At 37.2% G+C, this 27,786-nt stretch overlaps 1 protein-coding gene across 2 annotated transcripts in view; it reads left to right on the top strand.

Annotated features, from left to right (window-relative positions):
- CHODL (chondrolectin) overlaps positions 1–27,564 on the top strand; it is a 115,277-nt gene extending 87,713 nt beyond the window's left edge. The window contains exons 2-7 of one of the 2 annotated variants that reach the window (XM_063448368.1): positions 7,096–7,408; positions 7,907–8,064; positions 21,619–21,666; positions 22,513–22,581; positions 22,902–23,004; positions 26,748–27,564. In XM_063448368.1, coding sequence (XP_063304438.1) covers positions 7,096–7,408; positions 7,907–8,064; positions 21,619–21,666; positions 22,513–22,581; positions 22,902–23,004; positions 26,748–26,832 — 776 coding nt within the window. In that variant the 3' untranslated portion in view covers positions 26,833–27,564. Of the gene's footprint in view, positions 1–7,095; positions 7,409–7,906; positions 8,065–21,618; positions 21,667–22,497; positions 22,582–22,901; positions 23,005–26,747 lie in introns of both variants that reach the window. The other variant, XM_063448358.1, reaches the window with a different exon arrangement.
- Positions 27,565–27,786: the final 222 nt, after the last annotated feature.

Below are 27,786 nucleotides of genomic sequence, written 5' to 3'. Positions count from 1 at the left end.
TGAAGTTGAAAAGAAGAAAACATTCAGTAAGATTTAGTGGAACTCCAGTTTGAATCACTAACCACATCATTCATCTATGTGTTATCTTAATCTTATCAGATTTCCTTGTAATGTATTAAAGGGACACTATAGGAACCCAGACCACCTAATCTCATTGAAGTGGTCTGGGTGCAGTGCCCCTTTCAGTTTAATCCTGCAGTTGTAATTATTGCTGTTATTGAGAAACTGCAATAATTACCATGCAGAGTTAACTTCACCTCTAGTGGCTGTCCAGATGGAGAAGTTCTAATGCGATTGCTGCGCATGCTCATCAGGCCTCTCCAGCTGACGTTGGCAGAGGAGGAGCAGAGGTGGAGCCTGACCCAGCGCCGAGGGGCTTTGATGCTGGAAGCGGGTAAGTGAAAAAAGTGCTTCGGGGGTGCAGGGTAGGGGCATGGAAGGGGGGCATTATGGGGCACTATAGTGCTAGGAATACAACTTTGTATTGTCACTATTGCCTCCTTTAAAAATAATTGTAGCTGTTGCGTCTAAGACATTTTGTGCCGGTAGAGGGACATCTCTAAGGCTTGATGTGATGTCTGCTACATCTAGTTAGCTACTAGATCAAACTCAGTCTGGGAAATAAGAAACATGAATAACAACATAGGTACAAATCTCTTGACTCCTGTTGTTAAACCACAAAGAACGGCCACCTCAAGTACTTCAAGATGTTGTTGTGGCTGCTACTTATGATCAAGAATTGCATATCAAAAGTCAAAGTAGAGAATTTACTTGTCACATGCATTCATAGTAAGCTTCGAACATTCTTTGTTTTAAAACATGAAGTAAGATGTTGAACAATGTGTTGCAAAAAGGTATTCATAAATCAGTCACATCTATGGATAATCTTGAATGTAGCTTAAAGATAAGTAAGGAGCTGATCCAGAAATTACAGAAATTGAATGTATGCAAATACTTGTATATAGATAATGTCTGGATGCAGGAGCTTACTTTTCAACAGAGGTCATATAACCCAGGGAATTATATTTACATATCAGATTTTAGCCAACTGCTTCTTCTAGCAGAGAAAGGTTACATAGAAACATAGAATCTGACGGCAGATAAGAATCATTCGGCACATCTAGTCTGCCCAATTATCTAAATACTTTTGTTAGTCCCTGGTCTTATCTTATAGCTAGGAAAGCCTTATGCCATCCCACACATGCTATGGGAAAGCATTGGATTGGCTAAAAATTGGCCATTTTGATGATGTCACAAAGGGGGCAGAGCCAGCGCCGGCGGACCCGCGCGGCTCTGGAAATAAGGTGAGTTTTAAAATTTTATAGAGGGGCTAAGGGGGGCAAGCCACCTAAATGGTGGGTTAAATACTATAGGGTCAGGAATACATGTTTGTGTTCCTGACCCTATAGTGTACCTTTAAGAGTGTAACAATGTATCACTTATGTATTCTAGAACAGAGGTAGGCAACCTGTAGCACTCCAAATTTTAGGGACTACAACTTCCTTAAAGGGACACTATAGGAACCCAGACCCCTTCAGCTCATTGAAGTGGTTTGAGTGCATATTCCCAGGTTCCATAACCCTGTAAAGGTAATAATTGTTACAGGTAGACCCTGTAAAGGTAATAATTGTTTTTAATTAACTGCAATAATTAAATTTATGGGTTAACTCCACCTCTAGTGGCTGTCTACCAGACAGCCACTAGATGGACTTCCGGGTTGTTTGGTGACTTTTGGCTGCCTAAGTGATGCTGGACATCCACACGCTAGCATGAGAATATCCAGCATCACCCAAAGCCCCACAGAAAAGCATTATAAAATGCTTTCCTATAGGGCTGTTCTAATTTGAGCGTGGCCATTGCCGCACACTTTCATTATGTCTCTCCCGTCGGCTGACATTGGTGGGGGAGAATCGGAGGCGCTGTAACAAGGTAAAAGACAGAAGATATTTTAACCCCTTCTGCACCAGGGGGAGGGGGGTGGTCACTGTAGGGAGCTATAGTGCCAGAAAACTGTTTCCTGGCAATATAGATTCCCTTAAATGCTCTTACATTTATAATGCTGGCAAAGTTTCCTACCCCTGTTCACGGACACACATAAAAATAAAAGGAGGACATTTTGATGTATTCTGGTAATATACTGAATAGTAGTGGATTGAAAACCAAATGTGAAAGTTTTGTCAAAAGGTGCTGAAACATTTTGCAAATCATCTACATTCATTGTATGACCATTTTATCCATATTTTGAAATCCAGTTTTTAATTCACGACAGTGTATTTCTTAGTGAATAAATTCATGTATAAATAAATAAATGCATATATAAATGTAAATATAATCTGCCATTCCAATACCGTGCACTGCTTTGTTTGATGGCAATAATATCAGTTGCTTTGCACTTGCTGAATTTTCATTTAGATATTACTAATCTTTTTTTTTTTCTACAATGTTTCATACAATTCCAAAGGAAAAAATATCTGTACAATAGCAATATGTCAATAGTGCAGGCCAGCAGGCAGGAAGGATATAAAGTGTTCATCATATTTCGTTGCTGCAAATATCAATTTTTTACATCAGACCATTCTCTACTTTCAACTATGTTCCAATTTTCTGGCTATACCATGTTTTGGAGTTTTAGAAGATAGTACAAAGATGCTCTGTGGAATCAGTTACAAGCCAGCACCCACTGTTTCTTGCAGAAATAGTACAAACACTGTGCTTTCCAATATTTCCTAATGCTATGTGTAATTTCATAGAGAACACGATGAATTCTAATACGGAATCGGTGGACTTGAAGTTACCATACCCCCTTCTGCAGATGGTATCCTGGAGATGCTTACTCTGGCAATATTTTGGAAATAACTCTATTCTGATCCTATTTGCATTAGTATTTTTACTTGAAAGAATTTGACATTTTTAGTATTGCTCCCCAAAGTGACTTTATGCACAAAATATTTTTGTAGATGTGAAAGTAAAAAGTTATAAAGAAAAAAATAAACTGCTAGAGTCGAAGATATTTCTGTCTCCGAATTCAAACAAACATACAGAAACAAAATAAAAAAATACGTTTACAATATTATAAGAAATATTATGACATGCAAACCATGCAAAAGAGTTGTGAGATTGCAAACCATGCTCCATGACATATAAAAAATTCTGTCAACAAAGTGTTGGTGTGGCTTCTTTGGAATTCACGTAGCACTGTTAGAAGTGATATATATATATATATATATATATATATATATATATATATATATATATATATATACATGGCAGAAATACAATGGGTAGCTCCTATCCCTAATTAGACAGCAACTAATTAAATGTAAGGGTATAAGTACTCCTCCTACCTCCTCCTCCCTCTGTCTTATAACCAGCAATATCCCTGGGTGGGTTCTTTGTGCTGTTATGGCCTATGACCAGGAAAAGAACATTTCAGTAAGTATGGATACATTTTCCTCTTTCCTGGCCATATCCATGGCAGCACAACAATGGGTAATACCAAAGCAAAAAACCAAGGGAGGGAATAAAACTCAGACTCAATATTAAATAATGCCAGTGTATTAGCAAACCAAAAAACATGAAATCACATCAATTAAACCAAACTTATAAGTTAGATGCAGAAAGAACAGTTTTACCAAATTGATCAAATTGACCAGCCTTCACATCTATTTGATAATGTCTTATGAAAGTGTTAGCTGAAGACCAAGTGGCTGCCTTGTATATAAGTTCTGGGAACACTTTTGCCGCTGCAGCCCAGGAGGAAGAGAGGGACCGTGTTGAGTGTGCCTTGAGTCCCTCTGGGATCTTCATCTTAGATGCTTTGTAGGCTTGTATGATAGCTGTGACGATCCATCTGCTGATAGCTACTTTGGACGCTTGAAGACCTCTTCTTGCCCCATTGGGTATAATAAATAATCTTTGAGATATTTGCCACGAGGAAGATCTTTGTTAGTAAATAGAAAGACATCTCACCAAATCAATAGATGCCAGGTTGGATTATTCTCCCTCGTCTTGTTCCTTCGAATCAATGCTGGGAGTACTAATTCTTCATTTATGTTTAAAGATTAAGTTACTTATGGTCAGAATTCGGGAACTGTTTTTAAGATCACTCTATCTTAATGGAAGACTGTGAAGGGCTCTTTGGCAGGTAGAGCATGTAGTTCTGATACTCTTCTTCCCGAAGCTAATGCTACCAGGAGGACTGTCTTTATGGTCAGAAGATAAGGCGAAATGGATTCTAATGGTTCAAAATGATGAGATTTGAGAGGTTTTAGAACCAGCTGTAAATCCCATGGGGGTGCAGAAGGCTTGATAGGTGTATTTATCGTTAGGACTGCTGTCATGAATCTTGCTACATCTCTGTCAAAGGCCCTGTCTAATTAAAGATAGGGAGTAGCTACCCATTGTTGTGCTGCCATGGCCTATGACCAGTAAAAGAAAATTATGGTAAGTATAATATACATTTTGCTCTCTCTCTCTCTCTCTCTCTCTCTCTCTCTCTATGTATGTATATATATATATATATATATATATATATATATATATATATCTATATCACTTCTCTCTCTCTATCTCTCTCTCTCTCTATATGTATGTATATATATATATATATATATATCACTTCTCTCTCTCGCTCTCTCTCTCTCTCTCTCTCTCTCTCTATATACATATATATAGATATATATATAGATATATATATATATCACTTCTAACAGTGTTAAGTGAATATATATAATCTCTCCTGGAACTTCTCTCCTCCCTTGTGAAATCAATTAAAAAGCGTATTTCTATCTAAAGTCTTCTTAAAATGCCTAGTGAATCTCAAACTGCTACATGTATGTATTAAGATTCAATTTGCTCTAGCCAGGTTATGCAAAATAAATGTTAAATTATAAATACTAACTATTGGGGCAAGTCACTATTTCTAGACAGAACCCACTAAAAATGAGAGCATCTAGAGACCAGTCAATTCTAGATTTCGAGACAAGGTCAACTGAATTAGGTAACTAAGTAAAGTTATCCAACCTCTTGTGCTGTAAAAAGGGCATAGTAAATTGATCAAATGCTATTGAGATACCTATGGTTTTTTTTTAAATCTCCTGAAGATGTTCAGGTAAAAGCATTAATATCCATTAGGGCATCTCACAGACTATTTAATGAGTCAGGAGATGTTCCCTGTCCCTTTTACTATACCCATCATGAGATTTCGAAATGAGTCTAAAACATACATGTCCTACCTATACATTTTCATGATTGTGTCCCTCCCAATTTTGAAACCTGGACACATAAATAATACATACCACTCATCCAATGTATACAGCGCTAAATGTGAGTTGAAAAAATTACTGTGATGTGCTTTTCATTGTTTAGAAAGGTTGGTTAATTTGGAATTAGCCCTTTTCAGTAATTCATATTCGGACTGCCTTTTTTTTTTTTAATGAAACCACTACATTAATGTTTCATATTGATCTGTGATGATTCTAATGGAGTCACGTTATTTTGAAATCTAAATTTGTCCACACTGTTTATCAACCTGTTCAAGTTGTTAAAGGGACACTATAGTCACCTGAACAACTTTAGCTTAGGGAAGCAGTTTTGGTGTATAGAACATGCCCCTGCAGCCTCACTGTTCAATCCTCTGCCATTTAGGAGTTAAATCCCTTTGTTTATGAACCCTAGTCACACCTCCCTGCATGTGACTTGCACAGCCTTCCATAAACACTTCCTGTAAAGAGAGCCCTATTAAGGCTTTCCTTATTGCAAGTTCTGTTCAATTAAGATTTTCTTATCCCCTGCTATGTTAATAGCTTGCTAGACCCTGCAAGAGCCTCCTGTATGTGATTAAAGTTCAATTTAGAGATTGAGATACAATTATTTAAGGTAAATTACATCTGTTTGAAAGTGAAAGCAGTTTTTTTTATTTTTATGCAGGCTCTGTCAATCATAGCCATGGGAGATGTGGCTAGGGCTGCATAAACAGAAACAAAGTGATTTAACTCCTAAATGACAGTGAATTGAGCAGTGAAATTGCAGGGGAATGATCTATACACTAAAACTGCTTTATTTAGCTAAAGTAATTTAGGTTACTATAGTGTTCCTTTAACCCCTTAAGGACACATGGCATGTGTGACATGTCAGGATTCCCTTTTATTCCAGAAGTTTGGTCCTTAAGGGGTTAAATAAAGACAAGGTTGAGAACAGAGTTAACCATGCAACTTTTAATCAAGGGTTGTATTTGCCTATTAGGAGCTGAAATTATATATAACAGCCTGTGTAGAGTTTCTGCACAACAGATTTGTTTGAATGAACCAGAAAAGCCTTGGTTTTATACTTTTGAAAATTGCATCATAGGTTTGTGTCTTTATGTCAGATGATCTACAATGAATCAAAAAATCTGACTATGCATGCCAATTACAATTCCCAAAACAGCAAACACAGAAAATGAATACATTATGCATTGTGAGGTTATATCTATATTTTAAGGAATCATATAGCTTAACTGAATATTTTATGGTCAATGGAGCACATAAGAGTGTACCTTTGGCTAGTTGCAATCCTAATGATTTATAGAAATTTATGCTTTTGTATCCAATTTGAAATTCCTGAATTCAACATTGATCATTTGATTTTTTAACTATATTGGCATATTTCGGCCTCAAATTCAATGTAAATTCTCTGCCAAATGTTCATCTTTCTGTACAAAATACACAACGGTGTTTAAGTACACGTCAACATTATACAAGTTATAGTTTATCGTTGCACTTTATTAAAGGTGTTATTTACCAAACTAAGAATCACAAATTGCATTAAAAATTATTTTTATTTTTTTAAATCCCTTTTTATCCCCTCACAAAAAAAACTGTTAGTAGCATCATAGTATTTGGTACCTTGTGAAGGTTGCAACATCATTATTTTAATCATTTATGTTTATGAAAATGTATATGTAATGGTTGTCTGGGGTAAGTGCTATATATATATATATATTTTGCTATAGTTGATGTTCTAATTTAATGCATTGAATTAGTTTGGCAAATACTTTGTGCTTGATATCATTGGGATTTTTATACTGTAACAGATATCTTGTATTTTAACTTACAGGTCAGAAAATATGCTACGCTGATTATAAGCACCCATGCTACAAAATTGCCTATTTTCAGGACTTATCAAGACGTGTTGGATTTCAGGAAGCACGTCAAGCTTGTGAACTTGATGGTGGATCTTTGTTAAGTATTGAAAGAGAAGCTGAACAAAAATTAATTGAGAGAATGTTACAGAACCTCACAAATTCAGGTTCTGGGATCTCTGATGGAGATTTTTGGATTGGCCTTTGGAGAAATCTAGAATCAATGGCTTCATCGGGTGCATGTCCAGATTTGTACCAGTGGGCTGATGGGAGTACATCACAGTATAGGTAAAAAAAAATAAACAGCAATAAAATTAGATTGATTAAAATCGTATTAATACCACTGTACTTTTGATCAGGTGTCACCGAGTATAATTATAGGTGTTTGGTCCATTACACATGGACATTAGAATGAACCTGGAGTGTTGGTAGCTTTAGTTTGAATTAATCATCTATCTAGCACTTCTAGTCATTAACATTTAAAAAAAAAACAAACAAAAAAAAAAAACATGACCAAACACATAATGGATGAACAGACGCATAGATATGCTTTTTAGAAGATCATATTATATTTGTCACATACATCATGTTGTGGCTATATGCAGTATTAATACTTAAGATGAATTTTCATAAATTAGTATTTTAAAGTAAGCATTTCAATTTAAGCAAAGATTAAATGTTTTAAACATGTATGTAAAAAGCTGTGAATAATATGTATGATATGACTGTGCTTATCACTTTTTGGGAGAATTAAGACGTTGGCAAGAAATGCTATTGTTTTTGCAGAAACTGGTACGCAGATGAGCCATCATGTGGAAGTGAAGCTTGTGTAGTGATGTACCATCAACCTACTGCAAACCCTGGAATAGGTGGCCCATACCTTTATCAGTGGAATGATGACAGGTGCAACATGAAGCACAATTTTATCTGCAAATACGCTCCAGGTAGTTGAAACAGTGTGTTCCACTGTAGATTTTTATGGATGGAATCATGTTTTTCAGAAACAGTATTAACAACATGTTCCCTTATTCTTTCACTTTGCAAATAAAATGAGAACATTTTAAGAAAGAATTATTGCAATAATATACATTATTGGAGTAATGTCATTAATAAAACGTATACATTGTTCCATTGTGAAAGTCATACTGTAACAACGTGTTACTTTTAAATGAAAGACCAGTCTGCTAGTTTAGGTTGTCTGGCTGATGTCATGAGTGGTTCTGAAATACTATGAAAGTGTAATGCTAATGTGTCATTTAGTAAAATGCATTTTAAAATAATCGGTCTCCTGTTCAACTCATGAATAGCAAAATCAGATCGAACCCAGTCAAAATTAATGGATATATTGAGTATGTTACAGCTTAAATGTCCATTAATAGGTGTTATTGTTTCATCTACATGCTTCTCTTTGAGGTATAGTTTAATTAGGCTATCAAGTTATGACCCCATGGGTTTGACCTAATAATTGCACCATGTCTTTCTATTACTCTGTAACTTGATTTCAGATTGTTTCAAACTACAATTTCTGTAGATAGTTTATATTATCTTGCAAACAGAGACCTGCTTGTACACTAAATATGCTGTTTGAAATATTTCAAGGTTATTTAAAATGACCTAGGTCAATTAAAAGTATGAAGGAAATGAGTGTCACCAATCGGCCATACTGTTGTATGTCAAGGTACCCTAACAATGGTGGGTCCTCCGCTAATTTTAACATAGGGTATACATATAACAGTGGCTGAATTACATGCTTTTTTTGCATAAAGCAATGCATCTAAAATGTTCATAAAGTTTTATGGTGCAACTTAATGAGTATATTGAGGGACAGGCAGGTCTAGTTAGGCATTGTAAGGGAGATGAAAGTTCTCAACAAGTATCTGGTATCATATATTTACAAGCCCTTAGTTGGAACATATGTACCCTTGTCTGTTTCCTAGTCTCCTCAATGTACCTTTCAGGTACCCAATGTTTCTCTCACTATGTAACCTAGACCCCCTTATATTGAAATTGTCACTGTGCCACTCACACTTACTTTATATCTCTAAGTCTCTATGTGTCATTAAGCCCATCCCAATTTTCTATTCAAACATCCAAACAGAACAAATTCCCTTTTTTCTAAAAGTGACGCACTCCTTCATGCAGTGCCCCAAAACACCAGTCTTTGTTGCTCTGATAGACACCAAAAAAGGAACACTGCATAAATGATGCTGACTATCCCAATTATTCTGTCAGCTTCATCTCCCTTCTCTTCTCCAATTCTCTTGTTACTCTCCACCCCTCTTATTTACCTTTGGCCTATAATATCTTCATCTCACCTTCCTTGACCTCAAGGCTGGCACTGCTAGGCAATTTTGACAAACAGGGACTGCATTGACACTGCACAGGCTAACATCAAAATCAAGAGGCTTTCCTTGTGCTCCTCAATATTGTGGGGGAGCCTATGGTCTGCCACTTGAGTGATTGTAGATCACTATTGGTGCTAACTCATGGGAAGGTGCATTTACAATGATCTGCATTCACGGGTGGTGCAGGAAACAAATTCAACCCATTGGACCACGAGGAAGCATAAATCTTGCCCTGCAGAACCACTTCATAATTCTAAAGAAAAACAGTAACCTAATAAAGGTCTTTAATTGTCTGCAAAATGATTAAAGCTCACATAATACTTCTTTTAAAGGGACACTATAGGCACCAAATCAACTTTAGCTTAATTAAGCAGTTTTGGTGTATAGATCATGCCACTGCAGTCTAACTGCTCAATTCACTGCCATTCAGGAGTTAAATCACATTTGTTTCTGTTTATGCATCCCTAGCCACACCTCCCCTGGCTGTGAATGACACAGCCTGCATGAAAACAAAATGGTTTCATTTTCAATCAGATGGAATTTACTATAAAAGCTTGTATCTCCTGCTTTGTAAAATTAACTTTAATTACATACAGAAGGCTCATGCAGGTCTAGCAAGCCATTAACAGTGCAGAAGATAGGATATTATAAATTAGACAGGATTTACAATAAAGGAAGTGCAAACATTAGATGACTCTTACAGGAAGTGTTTAAGAAGGCTATGTAAGTCACGTGCATAGAGGAAGGACTAGAGCAACATAAGCAAAGGGATCTAACTCCTAAATGGCAGAGAATTCAGCAGTGAGATTGCATGGGGCTTGATCTATACAATCTATACACAAAAAACTGCTTATTTAGGTTAAAGTTGTTTAGGTGTCTATAGTGGACCATTAACTCTCCACCAGGAATGCAGTTAGTACCTGCAGTTTTCGTAGAATTACTAACATTATAACAATATAACATCACCAGCCTACTTTCGAGAAGCAAGTGTGTTTTACTAAATGGGAATATGAAACATTGCCATATTAAGTAAAACAAAGCAAATATAATATGAAACACTATGAAGCCAAACATATTTCCTAAACACATTTATAATGCTGACATTCACAATTTCCTACAGGAAATATGTCTTAAAACAGAATAATATATATTTAATGAAATTTTCGAGTTTAGTCATTTTTTCTTTAGCTAAATTTCTTGATGTGTTTTTGTGAAAACAAAAAAAATCTGATTGAGAAGTTTTACAGTATAAAGCAAAAGTGTGAATCATTCAGTCATTGAATTTTAGTGTTCTTGACATAGAATATATAACAATACTACATATAGTCCTCCAACACATATGGTTATAATAATTGAAATGGACACACTTTCAGTTTAGCATCAAATGGATTCATTTGTTCTTGGTAGAGTTTACATAGGTACTCGTATGTCAGTGTAGTGAATCTGATGTGTGACCACTGTGGTTCCCCTATTTAACAATATGACGTCTTAGAGCTTAGAATGTAGCAGGGCTTACCATGCAGATATCTTAGCTATACATATTTTTTTATAGTTAGTAAGAGTTCCTTTTCTAAAAAATATATAAATAATTGAGAAAACAATTACAAAATTGGGATTGCCTTGGAAGCAATAAAGTTTTGTATTCTAAAATATTACATTAAATACAATTATAAATATAGACACACAAAACCGTAATAATCCATTATAATAATTTACAGCAGAGTGTATAAGATTAAAGTATATACTTGCAATCTCTGTAAAATAGAATAACACACCCTCTTGAACAAGTCAACCTCTCAGCCTTGATAAAATGGAACAGTGTCTCAGCATTCAAAATTCTCTCCTCTGTGTCTAATATTAATAAGTACACATATTTATACTCTAGATTTTCAATTAGGTCATGTTAGGAAAATACAAAAACAAAGCTAATCAATCTTAGCTTGACCATTAAATGGCATAGCCTTGACTGGTCCTTTCACATGGGAACATCTTAATCAGTCTATTGTCATGACTTAGGCATCTTATCTATGTTTAGACTAAAACTTATGGCTGGACATGACATAGATAAGGCCATGACTTGGTGTCACATTAACCTAGGACAAGATGGCGTCTTAAAGTCTAAACACCATATCCATTGACGTTGGGTAAGAGGTCATTTATTAAAGAAACATTGCTTGAGAATCTATATCCTTACATTTCTAACAACTTGTCAGTTTGCAAAATCTCTTAAAGACAAAGTACACAGTTTAAGAAAAACAGCATTTCCTTCTAAAAACTTTTAATATTTGCATATACCCACAACAGATGGGCTACTCTTTAAACTAAAAATTAAAATACGCATATATCGCTAGTAATGTTGTACTTAACAACATTAAAGATTTTTGAATCGCTTAAGACCAGGCAATTTATTGATGCCTCAAATTATATAAATTAATAACATTTAAAGACAGTAGTATAGTAGTATTGAGTATCCATGATAATCAAAGGAGAAAAGGAAAAATAAATAAATAAATGAACAGATAAGGATGTTGGCCATCAAATACAAGGGGGCTCTGCTCCCCTTTTCCTCAAAGCTTCTGGAAAGACTCGTCTTTGCCGTGTGTCTCACTTCCTCATTCCAACTCTCTCCTTGACCCTCTTCAATCTGGCTTCCACCTTCTTCACTCTACTGAGACTGCTCATATGAAAGTTACTAACAACCTAATCGCAGCTAAATCCAAAGGCCACTACTCCATACTAATTCTTCTTGACCTTTCTGCTGCCTTCGACATTGTTGATCATGCTTCTTCAAACTCTGCAATCAATCGCTTCTGTCCTTGGTCCCCTTCTATTTTCTCTTTATACTGCATCTCTTGGCAAACTTATTACCTCTTTTGGATTCCACTACCACCTGTATGCTGATGACACTCAGATATATCTCTCCTCCTTGGACCTCTCCCCTGCTGTCCTGCAATGTGTCACTGCTTGCATATCTTCCATCTCTGACTGGATGTCCTCCCACTTTCTGAAACTCAATCTCTCTAAAACTTAACTCCTTGTCTTTCCTCCTCCTAAAACTGATCCTCCTCTTTCTCTCTCCTTTAAAGTTAGTGGTATCCACCTTAGTCCATCCTTGCAAGCGCGCTGTCTTAGCATCATACTTGACTCTGGCCTCACCATTGAGCCTCACATCCAGTATGTTGTCAAATCCTGCAGATTCCATCTTAAAAACATAGCCCGCATCTGCCCCTTTCTTACGCAAGATGCTACCAAGGAGCTTGTCTATGCTCTAGTAATTTCCCGCATGGATTATTGTAACCCTCTCCTGATTGGTATTCCCAAAAGCCGTATTGCCCCCCTACAGTCTGTAATGAATGCTGCCGCCAGACTGATTTTCCTCTCTAGTCAGTCCTCTCACACCCCTCTGTCAGTCCTTACATTGTTTTCCTGTATCATATAGGAGTCAATTTAAAGATCTAACCCATACCTTTAAAGCACTGAACAATTCTAGACCCTCTAATATCTAGCAAGGACACATGTAAAGTATTAGGTATACGTAAGGACGCTGGAATGGCCAGAGAATAAGAAACAGGGTTGATTATCCTAACCACATGAAAAGGACCAAGGAACCTCAGAGCAAATGTCATGCTGGGAACCTTCAACCTGATGTTGCGTGAGGATAACCAAACCCAATCACCCACCTGGTAAACTGGATTGGCACTCTGCTGTTTATCTGCATGAAACTTAAAGCGAGCAGCCGCAGTTTCAAGAGCGGAGTGAACCTTAGTCCAGGTATCACGAATAGAGGTAATGTGATCATCCAGAGTAGGGATAGCCGTATCAGAAAACACAGCAGGGAGAACAGCAGGATGACAACCCGTATTGACAAAAAATGGACTATGCCCAGATGAGTCATGAGTAGCGTTATTCCTTGCAAATTCGGCCCAGGGCAATAATTCAGCCCAGTTAGACTGTGTACTATTCACGAAGCAATGTACATACAGCTCAAGTGTTTAGTTAGCTCTTTTAGCCGTACCATTAGTTTGGGGATGGTAAGCAGAGGAAAATGACAATTCAGTGCCCAACTGGGAACCCCTGTCAGACACAATATTTTGAGGAATACCATGTAGCCTGACAATATCGAGTATAAATATGTGCACCAGGTCCTGAGAACTTAAGGTTCTTAGGTGCGAAAGTTTTCCGGACGTATAGGACAAGCATCTCTCATATGCCCTTTCTTGCCACAATATAAGCATAGACCCTCTCTTCTCCTATGCTGTTTCTCTTCCTCAGACAGTCCTGTAACCCCTAACTGCACAGGTTCTTATCGAGAGGTCAGGGACAACAGGTTTGGAGAATCTAGGTGCTAGTGACATAGTCAAACGTCTAGTTCGGTTTCTAGTAATTTCCCTGATTCTGAGTCTATTATCGGTACATAGGTAATAAAGTCATTTAACCCCTTAGGTAGGTCTTTGGCAGCAATTTCATCAAGTATAACTTTGGATAATCCTTTTTTTAGAAGCAGCGATTAATCCGTTGTTAGTACAGTCTACCTCAGATGCCAAGGTATGAAATTCTATGTCATAATCCGAGATAGACCGGTTCCCACGTTTGATATGCATTAGGGCAGTGGAGGCGTCTTCCTCTCTGCCTAATGGTTCAAACGTCAGTTTGAATTCCGTCAGGAATTCCTGGCAACAATGAGCGATACTCCCACAATGGATTAGCCTTACCTTTAAGTTGGTTCATCAGATACCCAATCTTAGCTCTAGCTGAAGGAAATGAACCAGGTGAAGCCTCAAAGTGGTACTCAATCTGATTGAAAAATCCCCTATATTCCTGGACATTACCAGAAAAAGGAGATAAGGAGGTCGTAGGCACCTTATAAACTATAGGTGGAGGTACATTAGGCAGTGGTGATATAATTGGAGAAGCCTCAGGTTGTAAATGAGCCGTCCTAGAAAGGAGCGTGCTAAAAGTCTGGGCAAATTGATCCATACGGTCATCATTCTCCTCTAGCTTTCTCTCACAAGCTGCTATGTGCTGACACAATTCTGCAGGATCTATGGCCATGTCGTAACGTCAGGATTACAAGTTGATCCAACACGCAGTACTGTGTCACACCTTGGACTAAGGATAACGTATAACCGGACATTAGAATGGCTGGACTTAACGTCTCCAAAAAGTCAAAATACTAACCGAGATCAGGGACACATAATCAGACACAAAGATGAGGGAAAGCCAAAAGTCAAGGATACTAGATATCAGGGAAGTGAAAACAAAGCCAAAGTCAAATACCAGAAAATCAAGATCAGGAACACACTCTCAGATAACCATATGCATGAAACCATGACAGGGCAATGAGCAAGAGGAGAGCTGGGTTTAAATACCCCTCCAGTGGATCTGATTGGCTGTAACCAGCCTTTGACCTCAAAGGCAATTACCAGGTTTACATGTGCTTGATTGCAGCTCAGCACAAAACCCTCCTGTGGATTTGATTGGCCATGACCGGCCTTTGACCCCAAAATTAATTACCAGGTTTCCATGAGCATGATTGCTGCTCGGCACAACTTTTCCTGTCAGGACAGTAATGTTGCTCAGCACAACTTTTCCTGTCAGGACAGTAATGTTGCTCGGCACAACTTTTCCCGTCAAGACAGAATTGTTGCTCGGCACAACTTTTCCTGTCAGGACAGTAAATGCCATTAACCACATTTTTATGTGTGGATAAATACGTGACAGCCACTTCTCGGCCTCTCCACTCTGCCCATGACCTTCTCCTGCCTGCTGCTCACACCCAGGACTTCTCGCGGGTGGCTCCCTTCCTATGGAATAGCCTGCCTACCACCATCAGACTCTCCCCTAGTTTTCAATTGTTTAAGAAGTGCCTAAAAACAAATTTCGTTAGGAAAGCTTATGGCCTCCCAGAGTAACCTCTACCTTACATACCTGTCTCTTGCTCTCTCCTAAAGGGCAGCACTTTACTCTCTCCTCCAGCTCTGCTTCACTCCCACCTTATTTGATTGCTTTTTCCTGTCCTAATGTGTTTAATACCCCACCTCCTATAGATTGCAAACTCATTTGAGCAGGGTCCTCTTCAACCTATCGTTCCTGTAAGTTTTCTTGTAATTGTCCTATTTATAGTTAATTCATCCTCTCATAATATTGTAAAGTGCTATGGAATCGGTTAGTGCTATATAAATGGCAATAATAATATTAATATTAGTAGAGAAAATGTACATCCCTGTCTCGAGAAAGGTGTCAATCTTTGGGGTCACAGGCTTTATGCTGCATGTGAGTCAAAGTTGCTGTTACATAGTTACATAGTTACATAGCTGAAAAGAGACTTGCGTCCATCAAGTTCAGCCTTCCTCGCATATGTTTTTGCTGTTGATCCACAATAAGGCAAAAAACCTTGTCTGAAGCGCTTCTAATTTTGCAACAAACTAGGAAAAAATTCCTTCGTGACCCCAAAATAGCAGTCAGATGTCTCCTTGAATCAAGCAGCTATTACCCCACTAATTAGAAATGATATCCCTGTATGTTATGTTTTTGCAAGTATTTATCCAATTGCAGTTTAAACATCTGTAATGACTCTGACAAAACTACCTCTTCAGGCAGAGAATTCCATATCCTTATTGCTCTTACTGTAAAAAAAACCTTTTCTTTGCCTTAGATGAAATCTCCTTTCTTCCAGCCTAAATGTGTGACCTCGTGTCCTATGTATAGCCCTGTTTATGAATAGATTTCCAGATAAAGATTTGTACTGGCCCAGAATATATTTGTATAATGTTATCATATCCCCTCTCAGGCACCGTTTTTTCCAAACTATACAGATTTACATTTTGTGACCTTTCTTCATAAATTAAATGCTCCATTCCTTTTATCAAATTTGTAGCTCGTCTCTGCACTTTTTCTTGTGCCATGATATCTTTCTTTAAAACAAGTGCCACAAGGTGTGGTCTTACCAGTGATTTATAAAGAGGCAAAATTATATTTTCACCCCGAGAATTTATGCCCCTGTTTATACATGACAAAACCTTACTGGCATTAGCAACTGCAGATTGACATTGCTTATTGCTGCCTAATTTGTTGTCTATAACAATTCCCAAATCCTTCTTGTGTGTGGCTATCCCAAGTTCACTACCATTTAGAGTGTAAATTGCTTGTGCATTCTTAACCCCAAAGTGCATAACTTTGCATTTCTCTACGTTAAATTTAATCTGCCATTTTAGTGCCCAGTCCCCAATCTATCCAAATCCCTCTGCAGCACATTTTATTACTTTACAAAGTTTTGTGTCATCTGCAAACACTGATACATGGCTTTCAATGCCTATTTCAAGATCATTTATAAATATGTTAAATAGAAGCGGTCCCAAAACAGAACCCTGAGGGACACCACTTTTGTCCAGTCTGATAATTTACCATTAATGACAACTCGTTGTACTCTATCCTTAAGCCAATGTTCTACCCAATAACAAGAATATTCATCTAGACCAATTTCATTTATTTAGATGACTAACCTATTGTGAGGAACTGTATAAAATGCCTTGGCAAAATCCAAGTAGATCACATCCATTGCAACACCCTGATCTATACTTCTACTTACTTTTTCGTAGAATGCAATTAGGTTAGTTTGATATGACCTATGTTTCATAAAACCATGCTGATTTTTGCTAATAACAAAGTTCTTCCCAATGAATTCCTGAATATTATCCCTTAATAGCGCTTCAAATATTTTCCCAGTTACAGAAGTTAAGCTCACAGGTCTTTAATTTCCAGGCAAGGATTTTGAACCCTTTTTAAAAATAGGAACAACATCTGCCTTCCTCCAATCCTCCAGTACAATACCTGAAACAAAAGAATCTCGAAAAATTAAATACAGAGGTTTACTTATTTTCCCAATTAGCTCCTTAAGTACTTGTGGGTGGATAATGTCAGGCCCCGGAGCTTTATTTACATTAATTTTCTTTAATAGCTGTAGCACCTTGTCTCGAGTTATCCAATCACAAGTTATCTGCAAGTTTTTTGAAGCAAACATTTGCATATCTCTTGCCATAGGATCCTCATTAATATATACTGAAGAAAAAGTTATTAAAAATGTCTGCGTTTTCCCGTTCAAAAATTGGGGGGTTGTTTTTGCATTCTTTGGCTATCAATTTCTCATTTTATAGTTTAGCCACTTTAATTGCCTTTTTGCAAGCGTTATTGGCTTCCTTATATCTTATATAGGATGCCTCTGATTTGTCCGATTTAAATGCTTTAAATGCCCTTTTCTTATTTTTAATCTCTCGTTTTACTTCTCTACTAAGCCACATTGGTTTTAATTTGTTTCTTTTATATTTATTACCCAATGGTTCATACTGAGAAATGTACCTTTCTAATATTTGTTTGAATAGTTTCCATTTATCCTCAGTGTTTTTATCACTAAGGAGTTTATGACAGTCGATATGTTGTAGAGCTGCCCTAATCTTATTGAAATTGGCTCTTTTTAAATGATACGTTTTAGTATACCCCAGGTGCTGTTGCTTTTTTGAGTTTATTTAAAAAATTACCATATTGCGATCACTATTTCCAAAATGCTCCCCTACTTGAATGTTGGTTAAAAGATAAACATTGTTTGTTATAATGAGATCCAGACAAGCATCCTTTCTAGTTGGTGCTTGTACCAGTTGTGACATAAAGGTGTCATTTAACACATTCAAAAACCTGATTCCCCTTGCTAAAGTACTAGTCCCTCTATCCCAATTTATTTCCGGGGATACTATAACTACTGTTAGCTAGACCCATATCTAGCTGAATGGAACTAACTGATGCATGAAAAACTCATTGTCAGCTTCTGACCTTCCCGCAGATTTCAGTGAGGATATTGATCTTTAGTAATTCAAGGTAGGAAACTTATTTCACAGGTACTCCCTCTTTTGAGCCTTGGACAGATTGCCTCATTACTCCTGGCCACATCTTTAACAACTGAATAGGTTGCAAGTGCCAATTGGAAAATATCATTGTGGCTCAGAGTATGGAAATGAGAGGAGAAAATGGAAGCCAGCTGCAGTAAGAATAAAGGGTGCCAAGGTTGCACTTTCCTTACACTCAGGAAACAGGATAGCCACAATGTCATTGTCCACAAAGCCGTCTTACCAGGCTTTGGAATGGCCAGATTTAACTTATTACAAGACAGAATCAAAGTCAGGAATAGCTGAGGTCAGGAATACAGAGAACAGACACACGAAAAACAAACCAGGTCAGGATACCAGAAATACACAGGTCAAAATACAAGCCAGGTCAGGATACCAGAAATACATAGGTCAAAATACAAGCCAGGTCAGGATACCAGAAATACACAGGTCAAAATACAAGCCAGGTCAGGATACCAGAAATACATAGGTAAAAATACAAGCCAGGTCAGGATACCAGAAATTTACAGGTCAAAATACAAGCCAGGTCAGGATACCAGAAATACACAGGTCAAAATACAAGCCAGGTCAGGATACCAGAAATACACAGGTCAAAATACAAGCCAGGTCAGGATACCAGAGGTTAACAGAGTCAAAATGAAGCCAAGGTCAAAAACAGGAAACCACAAGAGAGTTGCAGGAGCACTACATATGTTACTAAACAGACACCACAATAGGTCAATAAGTCAGACACAGCGCCAAAGGGACACTATAGTCACCAGAACAAATACAGCTTAATGTAGTGGTGTCTATAGCCTGTTCTTGCAGACTTTTTATTGTAAATAATACCTTTCATCATTACTGCCTAGGCAGTACACAAAATCCATGGGGCCCCGGTGCAAAACTGATACATGAGGCCTTCCCTGGGGTCCAGTGGCTCAGGTTGATGGGAGTCAGAGTTTACACTCTGACTCCCTCTCCTTCCTCCCGCACGGCTCCCGGTTGTTGCTGGGGAAGTGACCGTGGCAGTCACTTCCTCCCAGCGTCTGACATCATCAGAGGGGCCCCGGTCACGCTGCTACCGGGCCCAATCTGATGATATTAATTTCCATCGGGTGGCCCTAACACCATGGGCCAACCAATGGGCCCCTTCACTTGCGGCTCCGGCAATTATACCGTGCGGCCGGGGCCGCAACACATGGCGGCGGTTCCACAGAAGTGACGGGACCTCTGTGATTGCGTTATGTATGGTACTGTGCCTTGGGTAAAATTACAGTGGCATTCATTCAGATGGCTGCTCTGTGTGGAGGCAGGAAAATTTCTCCATGGGGATGCATTGATTTAATAATGATGCTGATTGGCAGAGAGCGGCGTTTTGCTGCGCATGCCCGATAGCCTCCTAATTCTTTCCTATGGGAAAGCATGGGATTGACTGATATTATCAAGTTTGATTATCTCAGCCAAGGAGGAGAAGCATGGTCAGGGCCAGATGCGCCTGGTTCCGTGCCGCCCTGGGAAAAGGTGAGTAAATCACATTTTTAGCTGGCGGTAAAGGGCAGCCGGGGGCCTAAACAGCTATTGAGATATATTCCTGACACTATAGTGTTCCTTTAAGATAAGAATAATGGAGTTTAACCTTCGATTTCCTAAAACAAAGACTCTGCTTGCTTACATCCAGTCACACTGATGGTTGCTGCATTGGAGGTACCAAAACAGAAAGAAAACGAAAGCTGAAAAAAATAAATATACAATTTTCACATACTGGTGTAAATTAATGACATTTTCTTACTGTGTAACATATAATATGAATTTCTGCATCCCTATTGTGAATGGCAGAAGCAAATAGTCTGCATGAAATACAATTGAAGAGAACAGCATATATTTCAAATCTTATACAGGTAATACAATAGAACATTGTACACTCTATGGGAATTAGGAGTATGTAGACTTCAAAGATATGAAATCAAATAGAATATTGCATTGTAGAGTATGTTTCCCATAAGGGATATGAAAGTAAATAATAGTACTCATCATATGCCAAGACTCACACTTGCAGGCTTATTCACTAAAGTGAGAATTCAAAGTGAATTTCAAATTTCATTTAATATCTTAATATTTTTGTAGTCTTCTCACTAATAAAGCTGACATTGTCATTTAATACTATGGCATTTTTTATATATATAATAAAAAATGTTACATATATAATACATAGTTACATATTAATATGTGATGAAAAAAGGCTCAAATCAACTCTAGCCATTCACACTCCTCTAATAATACTGTTGATCCAAAATAAGCTAAAAACATGATATAACATGCAATGTCTGATCTTAAGATTCTTATTCTTAACTTCAAAATGACAGTCCGATTTCTCTTCGGATCAAGACGTTATTACCACGCATATTAACAATGACATGTTTTATATTTGTGGTTTGTCAAAAAAAAAGAGAACATCTAAAAATTGCTTGAAGGGAACTGGTCTTCTGCAATAGGAATACCACAACCCCAGATAATAATTTCTGCCTTCTTTGAACCTTGTCAAAAAGGTGTGGCTGATACCTCTCAAATATTTAAAATGATGGAAAGCAATATTAAAAATAATGGAAAGTGACACTCCGTCTTTAAAAATCTGTACAGAATGTGATACACAATCTAATTAGATAAAAAAAAATCCCATATCTTTATTGTTCTTGCTGTAGAGAACCATTTCCTCTTCGGCTGGAAAAATCTAATTTCTTCTAGTCTAAAGGGATAACCTTTCACATTTAGTGTATTCTGAGTTTTATGAGCTTGATGTGGAATATTTTGATGGGTCTAATGAGAAAAGTACAATTTTAATTTCCATTGTCCATTTCCATAGTAGCTGCGGTGAACATGTTTAACATATTGTAAACCTACTACTGAACTCTTCCTCCTCTGTGATTGAAATGTTGCAGATCTTGCTTGAAGGTTGCACACTCAACAAGAAAATAAACATTTACTTTGTGGCTGAAATTCTCCTAACATTTCTTCTCAACTAAAATCTTTAAATTCTTCCATTCCCCTTATACATTTTTTTAGCCTACCTGTACTTTTTGTAGTGTATTTCATTAGTTTTCTGTGTATAGCCATGTTTATGCATTTTATTAACTTGATAGATGGAGAGTCTTGTAAAATGATGCATTTATTTGTGGGAAACCAAAATAGAGATTGTGTATTACTGTGACCAATATGATTGCATATATGATCATATATAAAGATATAATTTTACATGTATTGGTCTATTTTTCATTTACAGAAAGTATCCTGGAGAAAGAGTTAGGAGACAGAGCAGTGCAAGACTATGGTGAGAAATCTGGAATTTATGGAAATTTCAATGTTCTATGCTTCTTAGGAATATTAAACAACAGTTTGCATATCAGTTTTTCAAGTGTGACCAGAGGTTTGCTCACAAGTAGCCACCATCCGCCTACACTGACATACAAACATCATAATTATCCCTGGGTATCAGCTATAACTCCAGCTCTCAATGCTGGTCGTGCGTTTTAGCAGTATCCTTGGGGTGTGTAAATAAAAGACGACAAGTCTTTGGTTTTAAAATATATTGCTGTTTATTGTATTAATTACACATTATAAACTTATAAACCCTGGGCTTCAGTAATGCAAATACCGTTCTCCATATTATTTTAGTTACATATCCCAATGGATCTGCCCGCAGCTTGTAGAATGTGGCTGTAAGTAGATTGGCACCTACAGGATGAAAAGGTCATCTAACCAATGTTCTCAATATCTTCTCTGCTTCAATAATGTGGCTACCAGATGTTGACTATCCTTCCACGTAGGGTAAAGGGAAGAACACAATTATAATGTATATTCATGGTCGGATGTAAAGATGTAAAGCTAATCTTGTAAAGGACAATGTATGTGCACAGTTCTGAAATGTGCCTTTCTGTCTGACTGTAATTTAATTTCCAGATGTAATAAGATATTGCTTTGAGATCCCTTGGACCCTGTTTTTTTTAACTGTGGGATTATAACAAGTAACAATATCCAGGCATCAGAAATTGTAGGAAAAAAACCTTCATGTACAAAACAAATGTTTGGATATATTTGGAAACCAGTTGTGTAAATCAAATGTGTTGTGATTTTATTTTTTATATATTTCATTTTATTTTAGATTCTTTTTCCCCAGTGACAACACAGAAGATGTTTGCCACGGGCAGACCAGAGGACTCATCTCATGTAATCATTGCAGAAGCAGGTAATTTCTTTTTATTAACTCGAAACAGTTCAGCTAAAATTCATTTGTGTGGGAGAACGGCTAAGTTCATTTTTCAATAAAAGCAACAGTGCGCAATAAATATATTCATAATACGGTTGTCAGATTGAAGAAAAACAGCTGTGTGTGCTGTATCCCAGAGCAGTAATTAAGACCATGATGGCAGCTGATCATTCATTAATTATCAATAGTTTTGAAAAGTCTGGCATAAATTTAATTATGTTGCTGTTCAAGAAAAAAAAAACATTCATGCAATATGTAATATAATATAATTTTTCTTGCTCTCTCTGTTTTATTTTTAGGTATAATGCCGAATTTAATTTATGTAATTATACCCACTATACCATTACTTTTGTTGATATTGGTCGCATTGGGTACCTGCTGTTTCCAGATGCTTCATAAAAGGTAATGGTTCTTTTATACATATTTAACCTTCTTACTGAATTAGAGAATCCTTTGGGTTAGTTTCTTCAAAATATTCTTGTATGATATATGAGATGTTTCAAGATTTTAAGTTCTGTAACATTTAAATTTAGATGCTGACATTTAAAAAGATTAGTGTCAGTTCCGTGAAGCCGCATTCTTAAAGTGGACCTGTAATGACATCTCTTTAAGCAATACATATATAATTTATAATACAGATAAATTATGTATTTTATTGTTTCAAGTAATTTTAATGCATTACTCACCATCTTTGCTGCTCAGACACAGCTGCGATGATGCAGTCTTTTAGGTGTTACTCTACACCTACTCCTGGACTTCTGTCAACGAGACACCTTCCCACATCATGCTAACATGGTTTAAGCATCAGTATCAAAATAGAGGGACATCAGGAACCCTCTTCCCATGTTCCCATTTGTGGTTGTGAGATGGTCATGCAAGAGAGAAAATAATCAGGTTGCATGCAGTGTAGTTGCTGTGATAGAGAACAGGATATTTTGGCTTACACATTACTTCCATGCAAGGTGGTGGCACATTTGGAGAAAGCATAAGCAAATTTGGGTACATCATTTTATTTTATATACACTTGAAAGTTTCTAGAAAATATACATAAAATAAAATTATGTACCAAATTTGCTTATGCCTGGTCAAAACACAACCCTTTAAATATTTTTTACTTGTTCATTGTATTGTTATTTTATCTACTGCTTTCAAATAATTTGAAAATATATATTTTGACTAGTTGCAGGTCCCCACAGTACTAGCTTCAATATGGCTGTGATTAGTTATGATTGGATACGACCATATTACCCCTGTTTTTATTTAGCAGGTGTAGGCTATAAGGGACATAATTTTTGAATATAGTAACTACTGCAAATTCTTCAAAAGGCAGGAAGGTACAACAATGATGCTGTGAGCAATTCAATTCAAGGAACACTTCAAAAACCTAGAGCACTTTAGCTTGCTGAAGTGCTTTATGTGTGAAGAGTGTGTACTATTTTTCTAACTTTACAAAAAGTGCAGATTTTAATAGAAATAATGACTTTTACAAATTTAAAGGAACATTATAGGTTTAAGAATTCAAATGTGTATTCCTAAAGCTATAGAAACATAGAAACATAGAATGTGACGGCAGATAAGACCCATTCGGCCCATCTAGTCTGCCCATTTTTTAAAAATACTTTAATTAGTCCTTGGCCTTATCTTAAGTCTAGGATAGCCTTATGCCTATCCCACGCATGATTAAACTCCTTCACTGTGTTACCCTCTACCACTTGAGCTGGAAGGCTATTCCATGCATCCACTACCCTCTCAGTAAAGTAATACTTCCTGACAGGCACCTTAATTTTTCATTAGGAAAAATTAGCTTGCTCGTATGGTTTTCTTAAAAGTGTCCACTCATGCCACCTTGCACTCTCTGCAGCCGGACCTGCCTCCATGGCCCTTAGGAAAACATCGGAGGCTTGTGCGCGTAGACTGCAAAATGCTGTGCTATGCCAATCAGATGGTCTCTATAAGATCATCTGATAGAAATAGTTACTTGGCTATTTCTGCAGAAGGGCCTCTAGTTGCTGTCAGAGTGAACATTGCTGTTCCTGCGGAACATCAATGTTTGTACCTGCAGGCTTAAAACTATAAGGACATTGAGGTGAAGTGCTCTGGGTGCCAGTAGTGTCCCTTTAACCTTGTTACACCCTCCTGAATGTCATTCAGACAGATGGCATCCAAATGCTTCTCTTGGAACGCATTCAAATCAGTTGCTTCCGATGAGCTGAAACCTCACGTGACCGAGTTTTATGGTCACTGTAGAGGAAGCACTTTAAGATCTCTTTAAGCACAAATGTAACATCTCCGACTTAATACTGCTTGTGGCACCCATATGTGTAGGTAGCACATATGTTAATTGAATTGTAATATTCTAATGGATAATTAAATTGGAGGATTTTATGCTATTCTGATTTGGGCACCTTCATTTTTCATTAGGAGCTAGAGTTAGCTTGCTCGTATGGTTTTCTTAATGGAGTAACAGACAATCACATTAACTCCAGATCAATTGTGAGCATGGAATACATACAGCCCAGATATTGGATTAGACTTTAAGAATAATGATTTGGACCAGAGTAATATGCAGCATTAGATGGTCCTATCTCATTTGTTATTATTGTTATTTTATTCTCTATGCATAATTTATTTGCGGAATTCTCTTTTGCCTAGCTTGGTTAATTAATTGTATAGTTTAAAATATAGCAGAATTGCTGACACACACATAACCTACACACAAACCACAAGAAATAAACCTCAAACCTGCTCCCACACAGCAGTCCCCTTTCCTCTATGGGATTGGAGAGTGTAGAAAACTGCTCAGTTCATAGTCTAATTCTAGCCATGAGAGAGCAACACTCTGTATTATATCCCTTTACTCGGACTTCAACTAATGCCTCGTTTCCACTGAGCGGATCGGTTCGGGTTGGTACAGTTTGGAAGGTTTAGAATGGACCAGCCCATTCTGGTGAGCGTTTCCACTGCAAGTCAGACCTTTAGGGCCATACGGGGTTTGGAAAAAATGCTCTTCCTGTCCACCAATCAATGGATTGTATAGTAGTTCCGCCCTAACCGAACCGTTCCATTTCCTATGGCCCTACATCTGAAGCAGGACCCTGAATAGATTGGTACGGTTCGCTTGTATGGACCACTTTCATAATGGAAACACCCAAAATATCAAACCGTACCGAACTGAACCAAACCGATCCGCTCAGTGGAAACGAGGCATTAGTGAGTATTAAAAGAAAACTCCAAGCACTATAAGCACTATAGCATGCTGCAATAGGTTAGGTGCTAGGATTGCCCTGGCGCTGTCCCACAGCAAGTAGTCAAATCATTTTAGCAAGATTTGGAAACATACCTGGGTTACTAGGTACCTGAACCACATGTGATCTATTTCTGCAGGAGAAGCAGATGTATTTATATAATAAAACACAACCATTATCGATGACATCAATCATTCAGAATGCTTTGCCACAGGAAAACAATTTATTGGCAGTGCTGCACACTGTGCACCACTGCCCTGGAAACACCTCTAGTGGCTGTCAGAGGAGTGGCCACTAGAGGTGTTACTAGGTTGTAAGATAAACACTGCCTTTTATCTGAAAAGGCAGTATTTACATTAAAAAGCCTGCAGGGACTGACTATACTCACCAGAACGACTACATTAAGCTGTAGTTGTTCTGGTGTCTCTAGTGTCCCTTTAAGTACACATTGTGCAGATTTACGCAGTTTAAATGTGATATCATGTAGCTTTGAAATCTGTTAGCAGCATCAAGTAACATCTTGTTTTCTGGCTGCACTGGACTACAATCTAGAGAGAGAAAACAACTTCACTACTTCTCTACATTCTACAGCATCATAACACAGTCTCCTTATTTTGTAACAGAGCAGAACGATGCAAAGTTTCAGGAAGCAAAATCCATGCAGCCACACGCACAATACAATGGCTTCATTCACAAATTCACCAGGGGCGGCAACTTTTACCTCTGTAGTCCGTACCCATAAAATATATAGATAATAATGGTTAATTCCTGAGCCTGAAAAAGTCTGCACTACCAATTTCATTATATTTCTGCATGTGATTTTTGGGATCGAAACACAACGAAGTCATTCTACATCATCTTCAATTTTAAATGTTTTATGATTTATTTATTTATTTTTAGCAAAGAAAGGACAAAAACAAGCCCAACCCAATCTACCCTGTGGATTTCAAAGGCTCCCAGGAATGAGATCACTATGGACGTTTAAGAGTACGTTGACTCATTTTACAAAAAAAATGCAAGAAATACATATAACAGTTTGTTTCTGGATGACCACACTTCAGAGTATCAGCTTGGAATGACTTGCAATCTCAGCATCAGCTTTCAGTTCAGCAAGAACTAAAGGCTCCCCCTAGAGGCACATTTGAAGAACTATTTTCTAGAATACATGTTTAATCTGTAGGTAAACAGGAATCTATGTCTTGCTACATTGAACGCAAACAAACTATGCTTATTTTGCTAGTGGAATCTCTTGAATTACTATACAAACTATAAAAAAAGGACTATTTCTCTTGCAACACTTTTGAGAAATGTTATGTATGTTTGACTTTGTTTGCAACGAGAATGGTAGGTTTTGTTATTTTTTTTCTCCTGTATTGTACTTTTTGATGTACTTTCAAGTGTATTGCTATGGATATGTATTACAAAAATGAATTTATCTTTGCATAAAGGTTTGATAGAAAAGAAATGGGAAATTGTTTTATATCTCTAGATTTATTATACTACAAAACGAAACAGCAACTTTTTACTATCTTGCAAGTGATTCACCACAATGCTCCCTACAATTAAATCTCATTAATATTCTTTTCTTAGTGTAAGTTCAGGGCTATACCTGACTGCTACTGGTATTTTGGTAGTAGACCATGTTTGTCCGCTATATCTACTAAATGTACATATGTATCGCAATACATAATAATCTCGAATGGGCTGCCTTACCGAATTGTGTGTGTCATTTTTCTTTGTCTCTGTATGTGTCTCTATTTTATTTTGCCTTTACTTGGGAAAACATGTTATAACAGTAAACTACATATAAGGGCCTATTTTTTCAGCAAATAACAATTAGACTATACATATGTTTTAATTTCCTTTTTATTTGTTTATATATTTTTCATTGAATTTCTGCAGCATTGTAAAGTTACAGGCTTGTATCTCACAGGCAGGT

This window comes from Pelobates fuscus, chromosome 1 (genome assembly GCF_036172605.1).
Source record: "Pelobates fuscus isolate aPelFus1 chromosome 1, aPelFus1.pri, whole genome shotgun sequence".
NCBI classification, from domain to species: Eukaryota; Metazoa; Chordata; class Amphibia; order Anura; family Pelobatidae; genus Pelobates; species Pelobates fuscus.
Note: the sequence above shows the minus strand (reverse complement) of the source record. Positions and strands in the feature narration are given on the sequence as shown.